At 49.3% G+C, this 20,375-nt stretch overlaps 1 protein-coding gene across 5 annotated transcripts in view; it reads left to right on the top strand.

The window, feature by feature from the left end:
• The window catches only part of Arhgef7 (Rho guanine nucleotide exchange factor 7), a 107,316-nt gene that overhangs the window by 51,328 nt on the left and 35,613 nt on the right, over positions 1 to 20,375 (top strand). For 4 of the 5 annotated variants that reach the window (XM_055608388.1, XM_055608387.1, XM_055608386.1 and 1 more), the window contains 4 exons: positions 5,206 to 5,290; positions 6,091 to 6,221; positions 8,851 to 9,052; positions 14,055 to 14,143. In XM_055608388.1, coding sequence (XP_055464363.1) covers positions 5,206 to 5,290; positions 6,091 to 6,221; positions 8,851 to 9,052; positions 14,055 to 14,143 — 507 coding nt within the window. Of the gene's footprint in view, positions 1 to 5,205; positions 5,291 to 6,090; positions 6,222 to 8,850; positions 9,053 to 14,054; positions 14,144 to 18,552; positions 18,608 to 20,375 lie in introns of those variants that run through there. The other variant, XM_055608389.1, reaches the window with a different exon arrangement.

The following is a 20,375-nucleotide window of genomic DNA, read 5'->3' as shown; positions in this document are numbered from 1 at the left end:
GGCCTGTGTGAGGGACTGAGGCGGGCTGTGTGTGGGATGCCTGTGTGAGGGACTGAGGCGGCCTGTGTGAGGGACTGAGGCGGGCTGTGTGGGATGCCTTTGTGACCTGTGGACTGCACTGTCTCCTAGCACCTGCAACTTCACACTGTCCTCCTCTGGCTGGCAGTGCACTGTTAGGAAGAGATTAAAAGGCTCTCATTTGGATCTAACCTGTGCTCATCAAGGCTTCCCTTCCTTGTGTGTAAGGTAAAGTTGACATGTGGTCTGATCTGGGAGGTCTAGGCTGTGCCTGCAGTGGTGTGACATTTCTCCTCAGTAAGGTTATTTCCGCTCTCCCTGACTGGATGCTGCCACTGCCGTAGCTCTGCTTTGTGGAGACTCCAGGCTGGCAAAGGACGTGCTGCCAGCAGTGTGTAGATGACCATGCTCTTGACTGTCGCTTCTGTCTGTAGGTCCTCCTGCCCTATCTTTATGAATGTGTTCCACACCGCAGCGTTTGTATGTTGATGCAGTAGATCCATAAGCCAAGAAAGAGCTGACTCTAGTCTGACAGGGAAGTAGCTTGTTTAGGGGCATGCCAGGTGAAAGTGCTGCAGTTGTTAAACTTGTTAGGAAACTCTATTTTTGTTCCTGGTGAGCACAAGTAGGTGGAATTAAGTTCAAAATCTGCAGAAGCCAAGAAGATGAGTTGCCAGGGCTGGATTTTATACTTCTAAGCAGCGTGGACCATTTGCATTAAACTTAAATAGCACGACTTCCTTAAGATTCATTGTCAGTCATTCCTGTTCTGAAATCACAGATTCCATTTGACAGTATGATAGGACAAAAATACATTTTAAAACTTTGCAAGCAGCATTCCAGAAATACCTGCCAAGAGTCATAGTCTGTGTGTGTGTGTGTGTGTGTGTGTGTGTGTGAGAGAGAGAGAGAGAGAGAGAGAGAGAGAGAGAGAGAGAGAGAGACTGATGTCAAAATGTTGAGGTCAGTCTCTTCTGCAGCTGTTGTCTTCATTTCTGTTGAGATGGTGGCGTGAGATGGGAGGAGAGAGCGTTCCCTGGGGTTTCTGGGTGTAGCCAGGTAGGGACATCATTTAGGTAGGAGTCATTCTGCAAGGTGGGTCATACCAGTTTTTTGCCCAGTGATGTTTGGGCTTGTGTGGCCAGGCTGTTCAGGTTCTGAGGAGACAGTTGGTCACAGTCTATGGAAGTGGTTGCTGGAACACAGATATCAGCATGTGAGTGTCTGGAGGGGCTCTGTAGTGCTGCTGGTGAACCTTCTGAGTTCTAGGTTACATGCTGTGTCTAATTGTTGGCTCCTTGCGTGGCTCTCCTTCCTGTCTCATTGGCCATTGACTTGGTGTGTGTCTTGGTCGTCTTAAGGCACTGTTTTCCCTGAAGGCGAAGGGGTGCTCTCCTGCCTGCTGCTGTGGCCAGCACTGCTGCCTCCTGGTAAATAGGTGGCATATAGGCTCCCGAGTGAAGGTCATGCCATTCTTGAAATTGTAGGCCCTGGCTTCCTTTTGCTTACGCTAGGGGCCTTTATCCTTGCAGTGAGGATACAAGGAATCCGGGCCTTCGTCAGCCAGTCTTGCAGTGGCGTTCTCTTGTTACCAGGATTCCCCCGCCTATCGAGGCCTGCGGGCTGCCAATGCCTGCGACTCCAGCCAGCACCTTGATGGCCTAGAGACTGAAGCACGTTCATGCAACAAGCTGCTTCTGAGCGCTGACATTGCTTGTGACATTGCAGATGTTTGCTGTTGATGCTACCAAGTTCGGAGAATAGTTGTGGAAATGTGTGCTTGCTCAGGTGCCCAGAGGTGACAGATGAGGTGCAGAACAGGACAGAGGAGAAGTGTCCACCTGGATTGTCCTCCTTTGCCTCACAGAATCGCCTTTATTTTGAGTCGCTGAGCATCCTGAGAGTGGGAGGCGCTGGTTAAAGTGCTCCTATCTGCATGGTCTTAACTTTTTAGAAAGTCTTGCTTGTGTTGGAAAGTCTCACCTTGCTGAGTGAGAGACACAATTGGTGCACAACCCCTGAACCTGTGCCTTACTCAGAGCAGTTCTGCTAGCTGTAGCTAGGTGTCACCCTCGACATCAGCTCTGCTTGGGCCTGTCAGGTCTCATTTGAAGAGCCTGGTCAGAGGCTTGTTGACACTTTCCACAGCCTGCTGGAACTTCTCCCTACAGTCAGGTGGCCAGTGTTGTGTGTCTATAGGATGCAGGCTTCTCCAGGGAACTGTTGTGAGGAAAGTCTAGCAGCTGCAGTAAGCTTGGGTTAGCAAGAGAAAGGAGGTCAGAAAGTTGTGTCCTGACAGGAAGGTTCTGGGTTGATCAGCTCCCGGAACTGTGCTCTGTAGGCTACTGTTCTTTTGATTGAGACAGTGTTACAGTTTGCTCATAAGTACTGTATCTGGGCCGCAGATGACCAGGTACCTTCATGGCTGCTCACAGTGTCACCTTGATGGTGCCAGCCTGCCAGGCAGACACTAGGCAGGTGAGTACGACAGTCTTCTATTTCAGGCATTCGTACAAGAGCTAAGCATGACATTGTGCTTGGCTACTACAAATAACCATGAAGTAAAGAATACGCATGGGCAGAGAACTTTCTGAGCTGTGGGAGAAGTTAGCAGGATGTGGTGTACAGGCCAGATTATTGCAGTCTTTGAAGATCAGAATTAGCCCATCTGGGAATGTGGCCAGTAGTGTCTTGTGGAGCCAGGGCCACAGGCTTCTCACCTGGATAGAAGGACCATCAGGGCAGGAGGGTCATGTAGACCTTCCTTTAGTAGGTGTGTACCTCTGGTCTACGTGGCGGCAGTGGTCTACTCCTTCCCTGTGCTATGAAGGCCAGCCTCCCTGCCAGCCTGTGGTGTTACGTCTTAGTGAAGCCCAGAGTGTATGCAGGCTGTGTTCTGTGCTGACACCACCCAGCTCTGGGGCATAGTTCCCATTGGTCATGCTGACTGCTTTACATGGCAGGTGTCTCAGGGAAGGTCCCAGGCCTCCCTGCCTCCTTTAGCATGAACGTTCTCTGAATTAAGGCCTTTTGGTTTTGCTTTTTGCTGTCTAGATTGCTGTTTGGGGAAGTAGCAGACCTGACTGAACTCTCATGGGCTTAGAGTGTACCTTCCTGTTGTCTCATCTCATTGTTGGCTTTTCTGGGAGTGGGGGGAGGGTCGAAGTAGGCCCACCAAGTCCTGACGTCACATTGAAGCCCATTGGCAGGCAGTACAGCCAGTCAGATGCTCCGTGGTATCTGGGTAGGAGAGCTTTATAGTCCTGGAATAACAGGAAGCTTTCCATATTTCACATCCTGTTGTTCTGGGCTTTGTCACTTGCTGCCTTGCCATAATGAAGGTTAGTGGACGTTTGTATGTGTATTTCTTGTAGAATATACCATAGCTTGAATTTTCCAGCCTCAAAGTTAGACCTTAGATCTGAAGGACAGAACACCACTGCAAGGGAACTTCACATTTTCACAAGGAAACTGAGGCCTAGGCAGGATAGTACTTTTTTTTTTTTTTAATTTAAAAAGATGCAACTAAATCTATATGTGACCTTTAAGGAACCTGAGCAGGTAGGTGAGCCTTGAGAGAGTTCCTGTTTGGGCTGGCTTTCTGTTGGGTGCAGGTGTTAACAGCCATGAGGGTTCTGAGGGTTCTGCTGGGAGGGTCAGAGGAAGACTGGCCCATGGAGACTGATGGGGCTTGACACAGTTGCTGTTCAGCTTTGGGAGTTTTGTGCTTTGCGTTGATTCCTGTGAGTCTTCAGCAACACCCCCCTTTGAACTGTTTGATACTTGGCCTCTTTCTTGAGATACATCTAAGTCTCTAGACGGTTAACCCACAGATCCACTCAGCCCAGGCTCTGCATACATCGGCTAGCGGGAAATGTGTGGTCAGTCCAGGTTTTATGGCAGCGTACATCCACACGAGCTGTGGAGCTTTCCTTGTGGTGGATGTACTTGGGGGATTCTGGGAGTTCAGCAAGGCTCAGGCAGGCCTTCTTCAGGAAGTGAGATGAGTAAGACTCAGCAGGAAGGACGTGGGGTGTGGGAAGGCAGGAAGAGGCGGAGGAGAGAGTTCCTGGCACTGTCTGGGAAAGGCTGCAGAAGGAGGAGGGGAGCTCAGAGGTACAGTGGGCAGCCCACAGGTGCTTATGCCAGGGCAGAGATCAAGATGGTTCCATTTTGCTTCAAGGAGAGAAACTGTGCAAATATGGTACGTGTTCTGGCATCTAAGCTTTTCTGTCTATACTCCATACCAGTAAGGTTTATTAGGATGCAGTGCTGGATGATTTAGTTATCAAAATTATTTGTGTAAGATTATTTAGTGGTCAGAAATGACAAGTCTTTTGAGAGTTTGGAAAAGAGTGGAAAGAATTGTGTGTTTCTAGCATATCTACAAGCAGGTACATGAACATGCATGTTCCTCCACACAAAAATGGCTGTGTTTAACCATAGGATCATCTGCACATTCTCTCTCCTATGTTTGGGTGGGAGGCACATCCGCATAACACATGTGCACACACAGCGTACATACACACATGCGCACACATTTGGATTTCAGCTGTCTTACACCCAGGCTAGCTCTTGTGTCTTCTCTCTTGCCTCAGTCCTGTGGTGTGACTGCCCTGGATCAGAGTAGGCTGCCTACAGTCCAGGCTCTTCAGAGCTGTGCACAGAGGCCCTGACCCTGTCTCTCTCCTGGGATCCGCTTCATCTCCTACCTGTGTCCTAGTATCTTCTGTGCGCTCCTGTGTCTGCCCATGCCATGTGTGCTATTGCCTCTGGAACAGAGTGCATGAAACTTACTTTCCTTCTGTGCTAGAGGAAAACATCGTTGGCATGTCTTGTCCTGTGGGCGCTTGGGCGCTTACAATCTAAGGAGAGAGGATCACAACCACTGTGAGCTTTATTGAGTACCTTTGCTGGCAGCCCCTGGCTCACACCCTGCTTTGCCTTACCTGGATGGAGAAGGGAGCAGAGTTCTGGCTTTGGTCTTCTTTCAAGGCTTGATGCCTCATGAGGGAATGCCCCACAGGGATTCCTGTAGACCCCTCTCCCAGGGACCCACTTGGAGATTGTGCTACCTCATGGATGTTGCTGACTGTGTGCGATCACATATTGTTGGGAGAGTTTCGTTTATTCCGTACCAGCATAAAACTTGGCACTCATGTTCTTATTTCATTTTTTTCCTTTCAGACTTTCGATGCAAATGACCTGTATCAGGGGCAGAACTTTAACAAGGTCCTCAGCTCCTTGGTGACACTAAATAAAGTGACAGCAGGTAAGACTCTTACGTGTGCTCAGGAGGGTGAGAATGTAAAAGCTCCTGTGTGGGCCACCCCCTAGCACACTGCCCTTTACCTGTGAGCGCTGACTTACAGCAGGAGCAGGGTCTGCTGCTTCAGAGCACTGGGGTGTGCTACCGCAGGGGTGTGGCTGTGTCTTCCGTGGTACACACTAAGGTAGAGAATGTGGTATATCCACACTTGCCACCACTTAGTGTTGGCTTTCCAAGCTCCTTGTTTGGTATGGCCTTGGGTCCCACAGTGTTCGGTCAGTGGTGGGCTGCGCTGTGGTAGCGTGCCCTGGGTGGTCCAGCTCTCCCGGCTGGTTCTGTGTGCGATGCTGCACCTGGCACAGTCTCAGTGCTGTCTTCACAAAGTGCTCGCTTACCATCATGTGACACGTGGCTGTTCATCTGCTGCTTTGCTGATGGTGTCGCACATGTGCTGTTTCCTGGGGGCCGAGTGCCTGGTAGTTCCTTCCTGAGCACTTAATGTTGTTTTTCCAGATGAAGGGAACATTTTACAAACAGCTATAAAATAGTTTGCAAACTCTTGAGAATTACACTAGAGGAGAATCAGTAAGTTAGTCATCTCCAGATAATTCCTGGAGAGGTAATTGGGGAATGAATGCGTCACTTATGGGGCAAAGAATCTGCTCTTTGTTACTGTAAAGGCCTGCTTTGTTGTGGTCTTTGGGTGAGCCCCTCCATGCTGGCCCAGTTTTAGAGCCAGTGTGTGTTGAGGGTGTATGGTGTCAGGCGTCTTCAGCACTTTCTCTTTCTATGTGCTTTTTCAGACATCGGATTAGGAAGTGATTCTGTGTGTGCTCGGCCCTCTTCACATCGGATAAAGTCTTTTGATTCCCTAGGATCCCAGTCTTCACACAGCAGGACTTCAAAATTGCTTCAGAGCCAGTACCGAAGCTTGGTAAGCAAGAAGTTTTATTTTTTGATTCAAAGACATTTTGGACACGAGAGTCTGCAGAAGGGCCTGGGAGGATGCTTGAGACCTGGAATGTGGAGCAGCACAGGCTCCTGGCCTTCTTGGGGCTCCTGCTGTGTGCTGTGGCTTCCTACTGGATTCCCCAGATACTGAGCCAAGTGCTTTTAGAAGCTTGTCTATTGGAGTTCATGGTGAAGGCTGCAGCTGCTCATCTGGAGAGGTGAATGCTTTGACATTCTCCCCCCCAGGTAATTGCTCACCATGCATGTAAGCCTAAGATCAAACAGTACATATGTGCACAAGCCAAGTTACACAGAGAGGGCATGGGGCAGGAGCCTGCTGCCAGGCCGGCAGGGTGGAGCCCAGGCGTGGAGCAGTCACTGCACTGCGGGTGCACATCACTCAGAAACGCTTGGGAAGGTGTTCATCTGTATCCTCCCATCTCTTTCCGTTTGTAACACTTCTGTGAAGCCACTCAAACTTAGTTTTGTGGTCAAACAACTCAATCCAGTGAACCCCTTGAGACCATTAGCAAACCCTGCAGGCCCCTTTTTGAATTAGAGCACAAGGAACATGGTTGTATTGTCAGGTCTTTGGAAGGACTCGCCCATTTGATTCACTGCAAGAGCACTTCTGGTTTCAGCAAGACTCCTGGGGAATCAGGACTGCCATCCTACCAGCCCAGAAGTGTGCGTGGTGGGCCACCATCAGTGGGCTCAGCTCCGTTAGAGCAGAAGACTGAAGGCAGCTTTTCCTCCGCCTGCAGCCTGCTTTCCCAGCCTTCGTAAGTGAGGTTGTGCACAGGGCTGCAACCTTTGGTGTGGCTGCTGTGGACCTGAGGATGGGAACAGCCCTCCTCCTGGGAGGAGGCGAGCCTGTGAATGAAGGCTGGAGTGAGGCAGTGAGGAGGAACAGAACACCAGGAGAGGCAGACGGTGGCTGTCTGGGAGAGTTGCAACCCCCTGCCCCAGTGTCCCACCCCATTGCTCCTGCTGGTGGGGATGGCAGTCCTGATTCCCCAAGAGGAGATGCGAAACATCTCAGAAAAAGAAAACCAAAATTGCTGTGGTGAAAGGGACAGCAGGTATTCCCTTATTCAAAATGCAAGTGTAGCTTTCTGACATATTCCTCTTGTGTTTTTGAAAGCTGATCTGCTGCTTTTTGAGGCACCTCTAAGCAGGGGTGCACATGTGCTGCGGGCTTTGGGTTAGGCTTTTCCTCACGTGTGAGGTGTGCTGCCACACTCTGTCTTTTGGGCTCTGCTGGTGCGTCTGTGATGTCCGGGGCTTGAGTTCCTCCACTGATAGTTAAATATGGTGGTTGTTCTCCGTGTGGCCTTCAGGGTTGGGGTCAGCGTTCCTGCAAGCATTGCTCCTGTCCTCCCTCATCTCTGGGAGGGACAACTAGATAGTTTATAATGGCATTTCCTCCCTTCTTGGAGCTGGCAACCCCAGACTTCCCGGTGCTTTCTTGACACTGCTTTGGTACCAGTCTCCCAGTTGACACACTGTGGTGTAGGAGATTTTGCCAAAGCTTCCTCACACATTTTCTTAGTACAGTACCTATGGAAGATGGCCGGGCTGCTTTGATATGTTATACGTCATCCCCCTGGACCAATTTCTCAACCACTTGGTACAATGAGAGTGAAATGGACTTTGTCCTGTATTAGCTTCCTTTCACCTGGAGTTGATCGGCATTGATTACCCCTTTTTGTTTTGTCACAACTTTTCTGATTGGAATGAAGTCTGCTGTGCAGTGAGGGACATCTTTTGTTGTGTCTTTGACACGTGGAGAGGAGTCGGCCCTGCAGGGTCCTGTGCTGGTCTTCTGTCCCTGTGGGTGTGTGGAGGGCTAGAAGACACCACTGTGTCAGAGGGGCCACCTGCTCTGAGCACCGAGCCATCCCGAGGCGCTGTTTTCCCGTTACTGTGGCTGGAATAAAAGCTTGTTAGTGTTGTAGGGTAGGTGCGAGTTTGATGAAAGAACTGTTCTTGGGCACTGATGGGCATGCTGATTGGTGTAAGTTTGTAGAACTTTTTTGGAGATCAGCTTAGAAATAGCTGTTAAAGTTTAAGTGTGCTGCACATGTCTAGGATTACTTACATTTGCAACCGAAAGTGGTTCTTAAGGGAGCCTTTTGCAAGATAAGAGAAATACTGCATGCAGTACACAGACATTGGCAATAACCTAAAAATTCGTAGCTCAAGTGTAGTGTGGCGTATGCAGTTGGAAACATGTCCACACTCTACAGGTTAGTTTTCAAGGTAGAGACACCTACGCTGATTGCATCCAAATGTGTGTGTGTGTGTGTGTGTGTGTGTGTGTGAGAGAGAGAGAGAGAGAGAGAGAGAGAGGGTCGTCTTTAGAGCTGGCTGGCCTGGAACTCACTGTGTAGACCAGGCGGGCCTTGAACTTGTAGAGGTCCACCTGCGTCTATCTGTGCCTCATGCTGGGATTAAAGGTACACACCTTTAAGCCTGGCGCTCCCCTGCTGTTGGAATGTTTGGAGCACTTCTAACAACATTTTGGCTGTCTATGTGACAGGGAAGTGTAACTGTTTCATGGGAAAGCAGACCATCTCACGGAAGTCTCTCCACTCCCGCCTGTCTTCTAGGACATGACTGATAACGGCAGCAGCCGACTGGTAGTGAGAGCCAAGTTTAACTTCCAGCAGACCAATGAAGATGAGCTCTCCTTCACCAAGGGCGATGTCATCCACGTCACTCGAGTGGAGGAAGGAGGCTGGTGGGAAGGCACACACAACGGCAGGACCGGCTGGTTCCCCAGCAACTATGTACGAGAGATCAAGCCAAGTGGTGAGTGGCTGACCCTGGGCGGAGGAGTGAAGGTTGTGTGTGCTCTGCAGTCCTGAGGGCCGGCTCTGTGTTAAGTGAGGAGAAAGGCCCTGCTCTTCCACATGCAGTGACTGCAGTGGGTGACCTTCCATCCTTTCCTGTAACTTGGGATGCTGGCTAAAGGCTTGCATAGTTATAAACTGGCTCTGCATTATATCACAACATTTTCCTAAGAAAAATTTCGTGGCTCTTTGATTGTATTATCTTGCTTTTTGAGACAGAGTCTATGAACATGTTGCCCAGGCAATTTGGAACCCCTGGGATGAAGTGATCCTCCTGCCTCAGCCTTCAGAGCAGCCAGGTTTACAGGTTTGTGCCCCTGCAGCCTCCTGTTCATTTTATTGTTACTGTCGTGCTTTATACAGTAATTATGCTTTTTATGACCTGGGCCAGGCTGCGTTTTTTATTTTTTGCTACTATAGATTTTTTTTTAATCAGTCACAGGCAGATAATTTCTACCATTTTTTCCCCCTCTGAGAATGTGTTGATTTTCCTGTGTTTCCTGAGATTGATGCTTTGTTCATGACAGCTCTTCCAGGGGTGTGTACTCTTGGAAGTGAATGGCAGCCTTCAGCCGACTTTATTGGTGCCCAGCTGTGATCTGTGTCTTGGAAATGAAAGCTCTCTGGGGTTAATGGTTTAGTTCATGCCTGTCACCAGGGTAAGGCTGGGAAAGTCCTGTAGTCCAGCAGCTTGGGCCAGCAGAGGGTCTGTGTTCATGAGATGCAATACTGTCCTTCCTGACGCAGGCGTTCTCAGTCATTCTCTTGTAGTGGATCATTGCTTGTGTGACTTCTGGGTATAAGTTCAAGTAGATACAAATATTTGCAATGTTGTTTCCTGGTAGCATGCTATAGAGTGTGCCTTGCATATGGGGTTGCTGTTGCCTTGTGGTTATGGAGTGTGAGATAGAGGAAGCTCCAGGAAGGGCCAGTGTCGTGTGTGGAAGTGCCGACTCCTCCACCCCACCCCCAGTTCTTAGCTTACACCTTATTTCTGAGTGTGTGTCTGTGCCAACTTAAAAGTTGCCCAGGCAGGCTGCGCTGGTGCCAGAGATGTGTGTTGGGGATTGTGGATTTGGCTCAGTGCTAGAGCTGTTACCTAACATGGATGGGCTCCTGGTTTTCAGCCGTGGCACACCCTCTTCACGAGCATTGTTTGCAGGGAGACACGTTGAGTTCAGTTTTTATGCCAAATTGAGACCTAACTTCTTTGTTTAGAAATTTTTCTGTTTTTTTTTTTTTTTTTTAAATGTAAGAAATACCAGTTTTGTGTATTAGTGAAATGCTGAATGTACTCTTTTAGCAGTGAGACAGGGGAATAGCCTCTTCTGGGAATAGCTCTGCTTACAGTATTCTCTTAATAAGAGCTGATTGTGAGAAAAGTTAAGCCAGTCTAATTCTAAATGTTGGTAGGTCAGGCAGAATGGTGTGAAAACACATTAAAAAAAACCCAACCTTTTCATAGCCAGCGATTGAGGATAAAATCCTAGGATGACAATTACATCTTGGTATTGTTTGTTCCAGTAGTTTACGTGGCGTTGGAATTGTGGGATGGGATTCCTTTCTGTAATTTATAGCGAAGTATATAACAGAGGCGGTGCTTAGTGTTCTTAGAACAAAACTGCTGGTTTGAGAGCGCCTGGGACTGAACTCTCATGAGGACCGTTCCTCACTGAACAAAAGCTGGAGTCCATTTTCTTGCTTCTGTCTTCTTTTGCATCCCATTTGGTTTGATTTACAGCTTTTGTGCAAACAAAAGGCCAAAGAAAGGCCACTTCTGAAAGGAGTTTTCTCTTTCACTCCTCAGCTGTTTTGCCTTTCTGGGAAAGGATAGTAGCCGCTGACTGTTTCCCTCTTGTGGTGAGACGAAGTGTTGCCGCTATATTTGGTGCTGATGCTGTTGGTGCATGGCTGGTTTGTATTGACTAGCTCCTCTTTGAGGACAGGTACTGTCCTAGTTTGCTTTCTAGTGCTGTGATAAAGACCATGACCAAAGCAGCTTGGGGAGGTAAAGGACTGTTGAGTTACACATCCTGATCCTAGTCCCTCAGAGGAGACTCATGGCAGGACCTGGAGGCAGGAGCTGAGACAGAGGCTGTGGAGGGGTGCTGCTTACTGAGTAGGTGAACACAGGTTCTTTACTGAGATTCCTTCTTTTCAGATGGCCTCAGCTTGTGTCGTGTTAATGAAGACTAACCACAGATACCTTCCTGGAGTCTGTGTAAAAATCCTTAATTGGTACTTAATTGGCCTAACATACTATATGTAGTCTCTGGTATTTGATTGGTATTTAATTGGCATCCCATACTGCATGTAGTTTCTGCTACGTACAGTGTTACAGAGGTGCGTAGTTACGGAACTTCTGTGTGCACTATTTTTGGATGTGTGGTACAGATTTCTACTGTGTTTTATCTATACCAGTAGTATATGTGATTTAACACATAGACACATCCTCAGTTCAAGGGGGAAGGGAGGAGAGAGCGGGAGGTTCGGGGGCCGAGTGGTGCTGGCTTACTGTTACTGAATGAATGTGGAGGCACCAGTCACGTGTGGTCAGCACAATTCTGTGTTCATGGCTGCAGATGGCCATCTTGGGGCTGACCTGGGCTGCTAAAACAGAAGTCCTGTTCTGGTGCTTACAAGCCCACTTTAACGTGGCACTGCATGTTTGCCCAGCTGTCTTAAGGTGATTACGATCCTAGGCTGTATGTGCTCAGTGGCCTTCCATGCGCTTTCGGGGCCAGTAGGTAGAAGCATCAAGGCTGCTTTTCATTATCGCTTGTCACCGAAAAGGGTCTTGATTTGGTTGTTGTGCTAAAGGCCAAGATGCGTCTCTCCCCACCCCCTCACGAGGAGTGCTGTGAACTCTGTCCTTTGGGGCTGTCCTCCTTTTCCTTTCACACATACATCTGTGTTGATGCGGAGTGTGTGGACACTTCTGCGCTGGGAGTGAGCAGTGGCTCCTGGGCTGCTTTGCTATAGACATGTCTGCTTTTTGCAAAAGCCTGTGAGCTTGGCTGCCATCTCTGGCTATGGGAGCTCCATGGAAGGGCTTGTGGCCTTTGAGAGCTGACAGTGTGATGTGCTGGGCACATGGTCACAGACCTCCCTTCCACCCTATGCTCTGTAGTGGTCCACAGAGCAAGAGGATAGCACACTTGCCGTCTGTTTCCTCCTCCTGCCACTTGTTGGGTAGCGTTGTAACCTGAGATGTCTTTGAAAAACTTTCTCCTGGTGCTCATGGCCTTTGACTAATGGTTCCTTCTGAGGTTTCAATAAGAGAGAAGAGAATTTGGACATTCTTTGCTTTGCTGTTACTTTCCTGCCACCCCTGTGCTGGTCCACGAGCTTACACAGGTGCACTTTCCTCACAGGTGGTTCAGGATCAGATGGCTGCTAGCTTTAGTGGTTACACTTTACTTCGCTTCTGTCCAGACTCCAGGTTTTCCAGGTTTAACTCACTGCTTCTCCAGATGAAATGTATCTGGAAGCTGACTCCTCTGCATTAAAGTCCTAGTCCATGTTTGAGCGTGGAAAGAACACATCTCAGCACAAAGCATTGGGTTTGTCTTTGTTTATGTATGCTTAGGAAAGGATTTGTTTACTCTGGTTCTTCTCCATCCTGAAGGCATCTTTTCCATCCTAGAAAGAATATATTCTGTTTTGTTCTTTTAACTATTTGGGAAAATTTGACAGTGAGGCTCTGCATGAAGATTTAGGCAAGCAGCCCTATGGGGCGGGGGGCAACAGGACCCAAGGTTAAGGGTCATGAGTTTTCTTTGCACATTATGGGCTCCTGTGGTAGTTGAGAAGATAACTAGCGGTGCCAGACAGGAAGTTGGTTTTAAGACTTGTAGCCTGGGAGTACTGGGTGTGGAAATAGTCTTGAGATCCTGGTGCTGTGAGATGTTGGTGGTTGGAGGAAGTGTGGGCAGAGAAGAGGAGAGCCACAGTGAGACTGGATAGCTGGTGCCTCATACACAGACGGTAGAATCCCTCTAGTCAGTGACCACAATTCACACAGCAGGATTACTACAGTGAGGCAAGGCATTCGGAGGATGTGTGACCTGAGCTCTTCAGGAAACGCTCATTACAGTGCCTGGGTTGAAAGGGGGGTGTGTGTGCGTCTCCCTCCCTTGAGTTCCACCAGCTTGAGTTGACATCCTGTCCCAGAGAATCGGTGATGGTGAGATAGACCCACAGAGCCAATGCTAGAAGTACCACCCAGCCATCCCCCAGACAACAATGGGCGGACCTGTCACCACAGCCCAGTCTCCTCAGGCCGAGTGGATCCCCTCCCCACCAGTAGAAACACTTGCTGGCTGACATCCCCCACCCCCAGCACCCATGGCAGCCTTGCTAGAGACAGACAGACGACTGCTCAGAGCTGCTGATGCTTACCGCCCTCCTATGGAGTGGGGTCTGTGGGTGGTGTCAGATGGCAGCTGTGCTGTAGGCGCCGGCGGAGTCGGGCTGTGAGCTGTCTCTGCGTAGCTCAGCTTTGCTTTTCCCCATGTGCACTGTGCACACAACGTTGCTTATGTAGAAGCCTATCAGCTGTCACCGTTTGAACACATGGAATTCCCCAAAACCATGGGTCTTGGTGCTTTGTACCCTTATGTACCTGCTAACATTTTTCCAGTTTTGTTGGGTAACAGTTTATATTTTATGACCTGAGAAGGCATAGGCGTAACTGGACAGTTCTACTGTCGCTGACAATAAGTGTAATTTCTTGGATGCTTCCCCAGGCCAGGAGAATGGGGTGGGTGAAGGGGTGTGGTAATTGAGCTCATGGCCCTGTGGCCTCTGGGAACTGGCCTGAGAAGGAGGTCTGCTAGTGGCTGTGTGGGGCCCTTCTTTCGCCTTCTCAGGCTGGTTTTTGGGTGAGGCTTTGGTGCACAAGCCTGCTATGATTGTTAACCTGGCTCTGATAGTAAATTGTCCTTCTTTTTTAATTGCAGAGAAGCCTGTGTCACCCAAATCTGGAACCTTGAAGAGCCCCCCCAAAGGGTTCGATGCGACTGCCATCAACAAGAGCTATTACAATGTGGTGAGTAACTGCAGGAAGCTTCTCATGCGTCCAGAGAACACAAAGGCAGCTGTTGCACATACACAGGCCAGCTGTCCTGGAGGGAGCGTCCACGGTGGGCATTGTCCCACCTCTTGTCCCACATAGTGCCCCCACTATTGAATGTGTAAAGGCGAGATTTCCAAGGTGTAGTGCGTGACTTAAAGAGTCTTGGTGTGCTTCTGGGGCCAGGCGGACTGGTGGGAGTGGATTAGATATCCTCAGCTTTATAGGGTCTGCTTTCTGTTGTTTCTTGCTCTTGCCTTTCTGGAGACTGTGTCGGCACACAAGGAGTTAGAGGCAGCACCTAGACCAGTGTCTTTCTGTCTGTGGATTGTGACCTCTTTGATGATCAAACAACTCTTTCTCTGGAGTCACCTAAGACCATTGAGAAACACAGATGTTTACATTATGATTCATAACTGGCAAAATCACAGTTCTGAAGTAGCAGCAATGGTGATGTTATGGTTGGAGTCACCACACCATGAGGAACTGTACTAGAGGGTGGCAGCATTAGGCGGTTGAGAACCGCTGGTCTAGAGTCTCTGAACAGTAAAGACGGTTGTTCAATGTGGTGCCCATGACTCCCTTACTCTCTTTTTCTGATCTTCAGCTGCTGGGGCTGGACTGACACGTGACAAGGGTGGTCATCTGTCAGGTCAGTTTCCTGCACTTCAGGTTTGCTCCCGTGTGCACTTAGCTCTCCACTGAGAGTGCTGATGACAGCAGCCTAGCTGAGGTTCTGGCAGTGTGGTGCAGGTATGCGTCCTGTCTCTAAGCAGCCTTGCTGCTTACCCGTGGAATGGTTCACAGATGAGCTGCTGGCTGTTCCAAGCAATGACTTGACCTGCAGCATGAGGTTGATATTTTTAGCATTGGCCTTGTAATGTGAAAAGAAAATGTGATTAGTCTTTAGGTGCTTGGTAAAGTGCCATAGAGGTTTCCATGGCACCAGGCAGCACATTTAGAAACTCTTGAGAACAAAATAGGTGGCTGATGTCGCCATACCGTTCTGTTTTCAAGCTGGTATCCTGGTCGCTTCTGAGGCTGCCCGTGAGATCTTAGTCCAGTGAGCAGGTTAGAAGAGACATGCCTGTGACAGGACCTGCTTTGTCTGAACGTGTTGGATCCTGACAGTGAAACTATTGCCTCCACCCATAGCATGATGACAGGCATCTTTCCCATTGGGATCCAGTGAGGACTTGGATACCCTGCTCCTAGACACTAACAGTCATGGATATGCCCGCATTCATCACCGGGGGTCTGCCCACTCAGCAGGCTTTCCCACCTGAGCATCTCATGCTGTTATAGGAAGTAACTTGCTCATGCCTAGTATGGAAGAAATGCAGGGTGGCTTTTTCCTTGACATACTTAAACAGACTGTGACAGGTAGGTGCCGGTAATCGAGTGTCCGAAGTAGGCATACATCTCCTGTGCATTCTCCTGTGCTCCTGAGCAGCAGTATGACCAAGGCAGTTTATAAATGAAAATATTTACTGGGGTTCACAGTTCCAGAGGGTTAGAGTCTGTGATCATCATGATGAGGAACATGGTGGCAGGCAGCCAGGCAGGCATGGCACTGGAGCAACAGCTGAGAGGTTACATATGCCCTCCAAGGAGGGAGGGAGAAAGGGAAAAGTCAGAGAAGGGGCAGGCACACACTAACTGGCATGGCATTTTGGAACCTCAAAGCTTGCTCCCTCCCCCCCCCCCCCCCCCCAGTGATATACTCTTCCAACAAGGCCACACCTCCTAATCCTTTCCGAACAGTTCCACCCACTGGGGACCAAGTATTCAGACATGAGCCTTCAACAGTCATTCTGGACCTTGTGAGCCTGAGAGGTGAGCTTTGGGAGATCTGCAGATTCTCTGGCTCTTCTGGTGGCGCCCTACTTGTTATATCTCATACATGGTCTCTGTGCAAGGGGGCCACCTCCAGCTCCTCCAGCAGGTCTCTCTATTGTTTGATGTGGGCCAGGGTGGCACAGGCTGCAGTTTCAGGTGACAGGGGAGGCCCAGCACAGTGAGAACTGAATGTCTAGTGGGTAGGTGACTGAGTGAGTGCGTGTGAGATGAGTTTCCTAACCGCAGGGAATGCTCAAGATCTCCTGACCTAAAAAGTCTCTCACAGAGAGGCTCCGAATGGTGCTCTTGGTGGATGGGGATGTTTTAGGTGGTGGGTAGATAGCGTGTCCTGTTTCTTAACTCAGAATTGTGATAACCCAGTAAGATTCCTTTTCTTAAAAGAAGGAAGCAAGTGGCTGGGTTGTCTAGTCCCAGGCAGTAGCCAAGGTTGGAGTAGAGTAGTGTCTGGGTCTGCATGTGCAGTGTCTCACTCTGCACAGTACTGAGGCCTGTGGGTGTGGGTGGGTGTATTACTGAAGACTACTGTTCTGACATGGATTTTTCTGATCCACTTTTGTCTGGTAAGTTTTTATAATGCTCTTTTCCTTTTTAAACAACATTTATTTTTATTTTGTTTGCATTGGTATTTTGCCTGTATATATGTATACAGGTTACAGGCAGTTGTGAGCTGCCATGTGGGTGCTGGAAATTGAACCAAGATCCTCTGCAAGAATAGCTAGTGCTTGAGCTGTTTCTCCGCCCCTTATTTGGTAAATCTCTAACATTTGGAAGAAACGTCTCTCCCAAACCTAGTAGAGTCCTGAATTAGGTATGTAGTAAAACTATTTGTTTTAAAAGGTAGATATTAAAGCACACTTGTCTGCCAGTTAACTGTGTCAAGAGATTATTAAAGGCAAGTGTAAACCAAGATACTGTCTTAGTTTCGTTTCCTGTTCTTGTAAAATACCTGACAAAAGCAACTTAAAGGAACGTTTATTTTGGTTTACAGTGTTGGGTTATAGTCCATCGTGGTGGGGAAATCAGGAAGTAGGAGATAGAAGCAGCTAGTCAGGTTGTGTTCTCAGCTTCAGGAAAAAGTGGGCAGGGAATGTGTGTGCTCCGCCAGAGTCATAACTCAGGGAATGGCTCCACCTCAGTGGGCAAATCGCCCCACCCCTGTAGCTAGTCTGTGCTGCCTTGTGGATTCTTCTTTTTCCACCCTTTATCTGCTGGTTTCACATAGTATCACTAGATAGGAGAGAAAGAAGGATAGAGGGAGAGAGAGAGAGAGAGAGAGAGAGAGAGAGAGATCCTTGAATCTAATTTCTTCCTTGTTTCTTCTTTGAGCACAACTACTGACAAACTACAACCAATGACTATTGACCCCGCCTCTTGGGGCCCTCCCATTTATGTATCCTCTGAAAAGTTCCCAGAATTCCAAACATCATATAGTCTCTGCAGCAGGCAAAACCAAGCCTCTGCTAGAGCACAAGACAAATCACAGAGCACTCACGCTGCCAGATGTAGAGCTGTGATAGGGTCCAGCTTTACACTTCATGTTTCACATAGACTGGCCTGGGAGAGGGGAAGTGTCTCAGTCCAGGTGCCTCCTGTGGGAGCATGAAGGCCTGAGTGTGAGTCCAGCGTCCTTAGAGAAGCCAGCGGGGTTCCAGGGAGGAGACAGTGATCTGCAGAGCTCCCTGGAGGAGGAGACAGCGATCTGGAGAACTCCCTGGCCAGCCAGTTTCTCCAGATGAATCAGTGACTTCCAGGTTCCCCATCTCAAAAACCTAACAAGGGAAGTGACTGGCAAGACTCTTGAGTGCTGGCTTCTGGTCTCCACATGTACACATGTACACATGCACGCCCACACAAACACACAGAAAGACCACACTCCATGGCAGTGTGCGGTAGGCATGGTTGGCAGAGTGGAAGACTGCTTAGGGTAGGTATGCCATTTCACTAACTCTTGGTGCATAAACTAGGATTGTATTGCAAACAGTTGGGTTTAGTTCTGTGGTGATCTTGGGGGGGAATCTTAAACCAATGACCTGTGTTGTGTGGTTCTTACGTTTATAGACGTTTGAACTTTTCTCCAGTGCTGAGGATAGAGTCCAGGGCCTCACACATGGGAGGCAGGCATTCTGTCACTGAACATCATCTTCAGCCCTATAGATTAGTTATGCTTAAGGGACGCACCAGGACATCTCCAGTCAGATACGCTGCGTGCTCCTTTAACATGCCTCCCATGAAGCAAGTGTCTGTGTCCACACAGTGTGGGAGTTGGTCCCTCTTGAGTTGGTTTGTTTGGGGCGGGAGATGTTAGGGACATCTGTGTGGCTGCTGAGGGTGCCCGCCCTCCTGTGTGGCACTATTGTATGACTGGACAGCTCTGTGTCTTGTGACTCAGAGTCTGCCATACCGCCTGCCTTTTCCCTTTGGCCTTCTTCAGCACCATGGCTCACAAAGCCTGCATCTCCCTGAACGCTGTGCTAGGTTCTGGGCTCCCAGTCATGGTGTGATGGAGCTGTGGCCGCTGGGGAGAGGTCCATGGGGTCCTGCAGCAGTCAGCGTGTGCCTGAGGTACAAAGAGAAGGAGAGGTGAGTCTGATGACTGGCAGACTTGAGCCAGGAAGGGTGCCAAGGTCCCCAGGTCAAAAAGCACATAACGCTTCCCAGGGTGAGGGGTTGAGGGCAGCAGGTGAGTGCGTATGGCTGTGTCTGCCTGTGCAGACACAGTGTGTCTTGCCTTATTTTCCGGGGAGCATTGCAGAATGGTTCTCAGCTGGGCTCTGAAAAGTCACATGTGACACTGCGCAGTAGCTGGGGTGAAGCAGCTTGCTGGACTTAACTCCCGCAGGCTATGGGTAGTTTTGTGGCATTCTTTCCAGAAATCTTAGTGTGCATCTGTCTGTGTTCAGGACTGCAGCTGAGGAAGGCTGCTGATGTCCTTTGCATCATGACTCTCTTACTGGTGCTTTTCTTTCCTCGTCGATTTAGGAACTTGTTAGGTTTTTGAGGGTGTGTCTAGCTAAGGTCTCCAGCTGTTCCTCCTCCCTGTACTACAGCATTGTCATAGAGCTTCTCCTCTTACACATCCTGGGACTATCCTTTTCTCTTCAGACCTGAGGTTTGTGCTGGGTGCCCTCTTCTCCTGTTGCTTTTTGAGAGCTGTGCCTGGTTTAAGTTACTGCCTCCGGAGCAGGCTCTGGAGTCCCGGTGTGCTTCTGTCACCAGGCCTTTGACACTTGGGTTCAGTGAGTGTGTCATAGGAGGGCATTGTCAATTTGGGTGCAGCATCCAGATTTCCCCACAAAGGAATGAACTCCCTGCGTGGCCCCCTCCCCCTCCTGGCTACCTCCCAGCTGTCCCTATGAATAAGTCCTTTCAGAATGAAGCCTGAGTCGGGCATGAGCAGAGACAGAGCCTGTGGTGTTTCGAAGCTGCTTGTGATGCTTCATCTACTTAGGGCTCCTTAGAGCTCACAGAGGCAGCACTGAACTGAAGAGCCGTCAGACAGTGCAGATGAAGGCTGAAGTGTTTGAATTGGCTTTAGAGTTATCAGAGCTCATGGTCAGAAAATGAGGTAGTCCCTGAGTGTGTGTGTGATGAGCTAGGAGGCGTGTATGGCCTTTGTGAGGCAGGTCGTACATAGACACTGCAAGTGTTCAGAAAGCCCACACTGTGTGACCTCGTTAAACAGCCTGGCTCTCTAAAGGGTGGGATGGAAAGGGCTGGGAAGGCCATCCCTCTCTGCTGGGCCCCCTGTAGATCTCTGATCCCTGCCCTTTGGGGCCTGGAGCTGCCCTGTGGGGCCAGTGACACAAGGACCCACTGTCACTTTTTGGCTCTGCAGTTCACCAGGTGTACAACATCTAAGGAGCCAACTGCTCTGAAATGGAAACTATGTCTGTATGTATGGGTGGGTTGGGGAGGTATCCTGGGTCTTAATCTCAGAGACTGTTCCCAGGTCTGTCTCTCTCTCACTCACTCATTTTCTTTCTCTCTCTAAAAGCCTATACTGTTTGCCCATGTTGTTCATGCTGGCTTTGAACTTGCCTCAGAGGTCAAGCAATCCTTAAATTTGTAATTGTCCTGCCTTGGCCTCCTGAGTGGCTGAGCTGGCAGGTGTGCATACCAGGCCCAGATAAAGAACATTATTTTCAGGGATTAAGGACTACTGACTATAGGAGGTTAGCAGTTGGGGGAAGGACAGATGTCTGATGTTTACTCTCAGTGCTTGTGACCCCTGACCCTTAGGAACGGTGTACCTTCTGTCCTGCTTGGTCAGGTACCTGTGGTGTTGGCAGTTTCTGGTGGGAAGCATTTGTTTAAGTTCATCTGTTTGGTATTTTGAAGCTGTTTGGAC

Source organism: Psammomys obesus, unplaced genomic scaffold (assembly GCF_907164565.1).
Source record: "Psammomys obesus unplaced genomic scaffold, mPsaObe1.curated_primary_1811, whole genome shotgun sequence".
Lineage (NCBI taxonomy): Eukaryota > Metazoa > Chordata > Mammalia > Rodentia > Muridae > Psammomys > Psammomys obesus.
The sequence above is the reverse complement of the archived record's forward strand: the minus strand, read 5'-3'. Positions and strand labels throughout refer to the sequence as shown.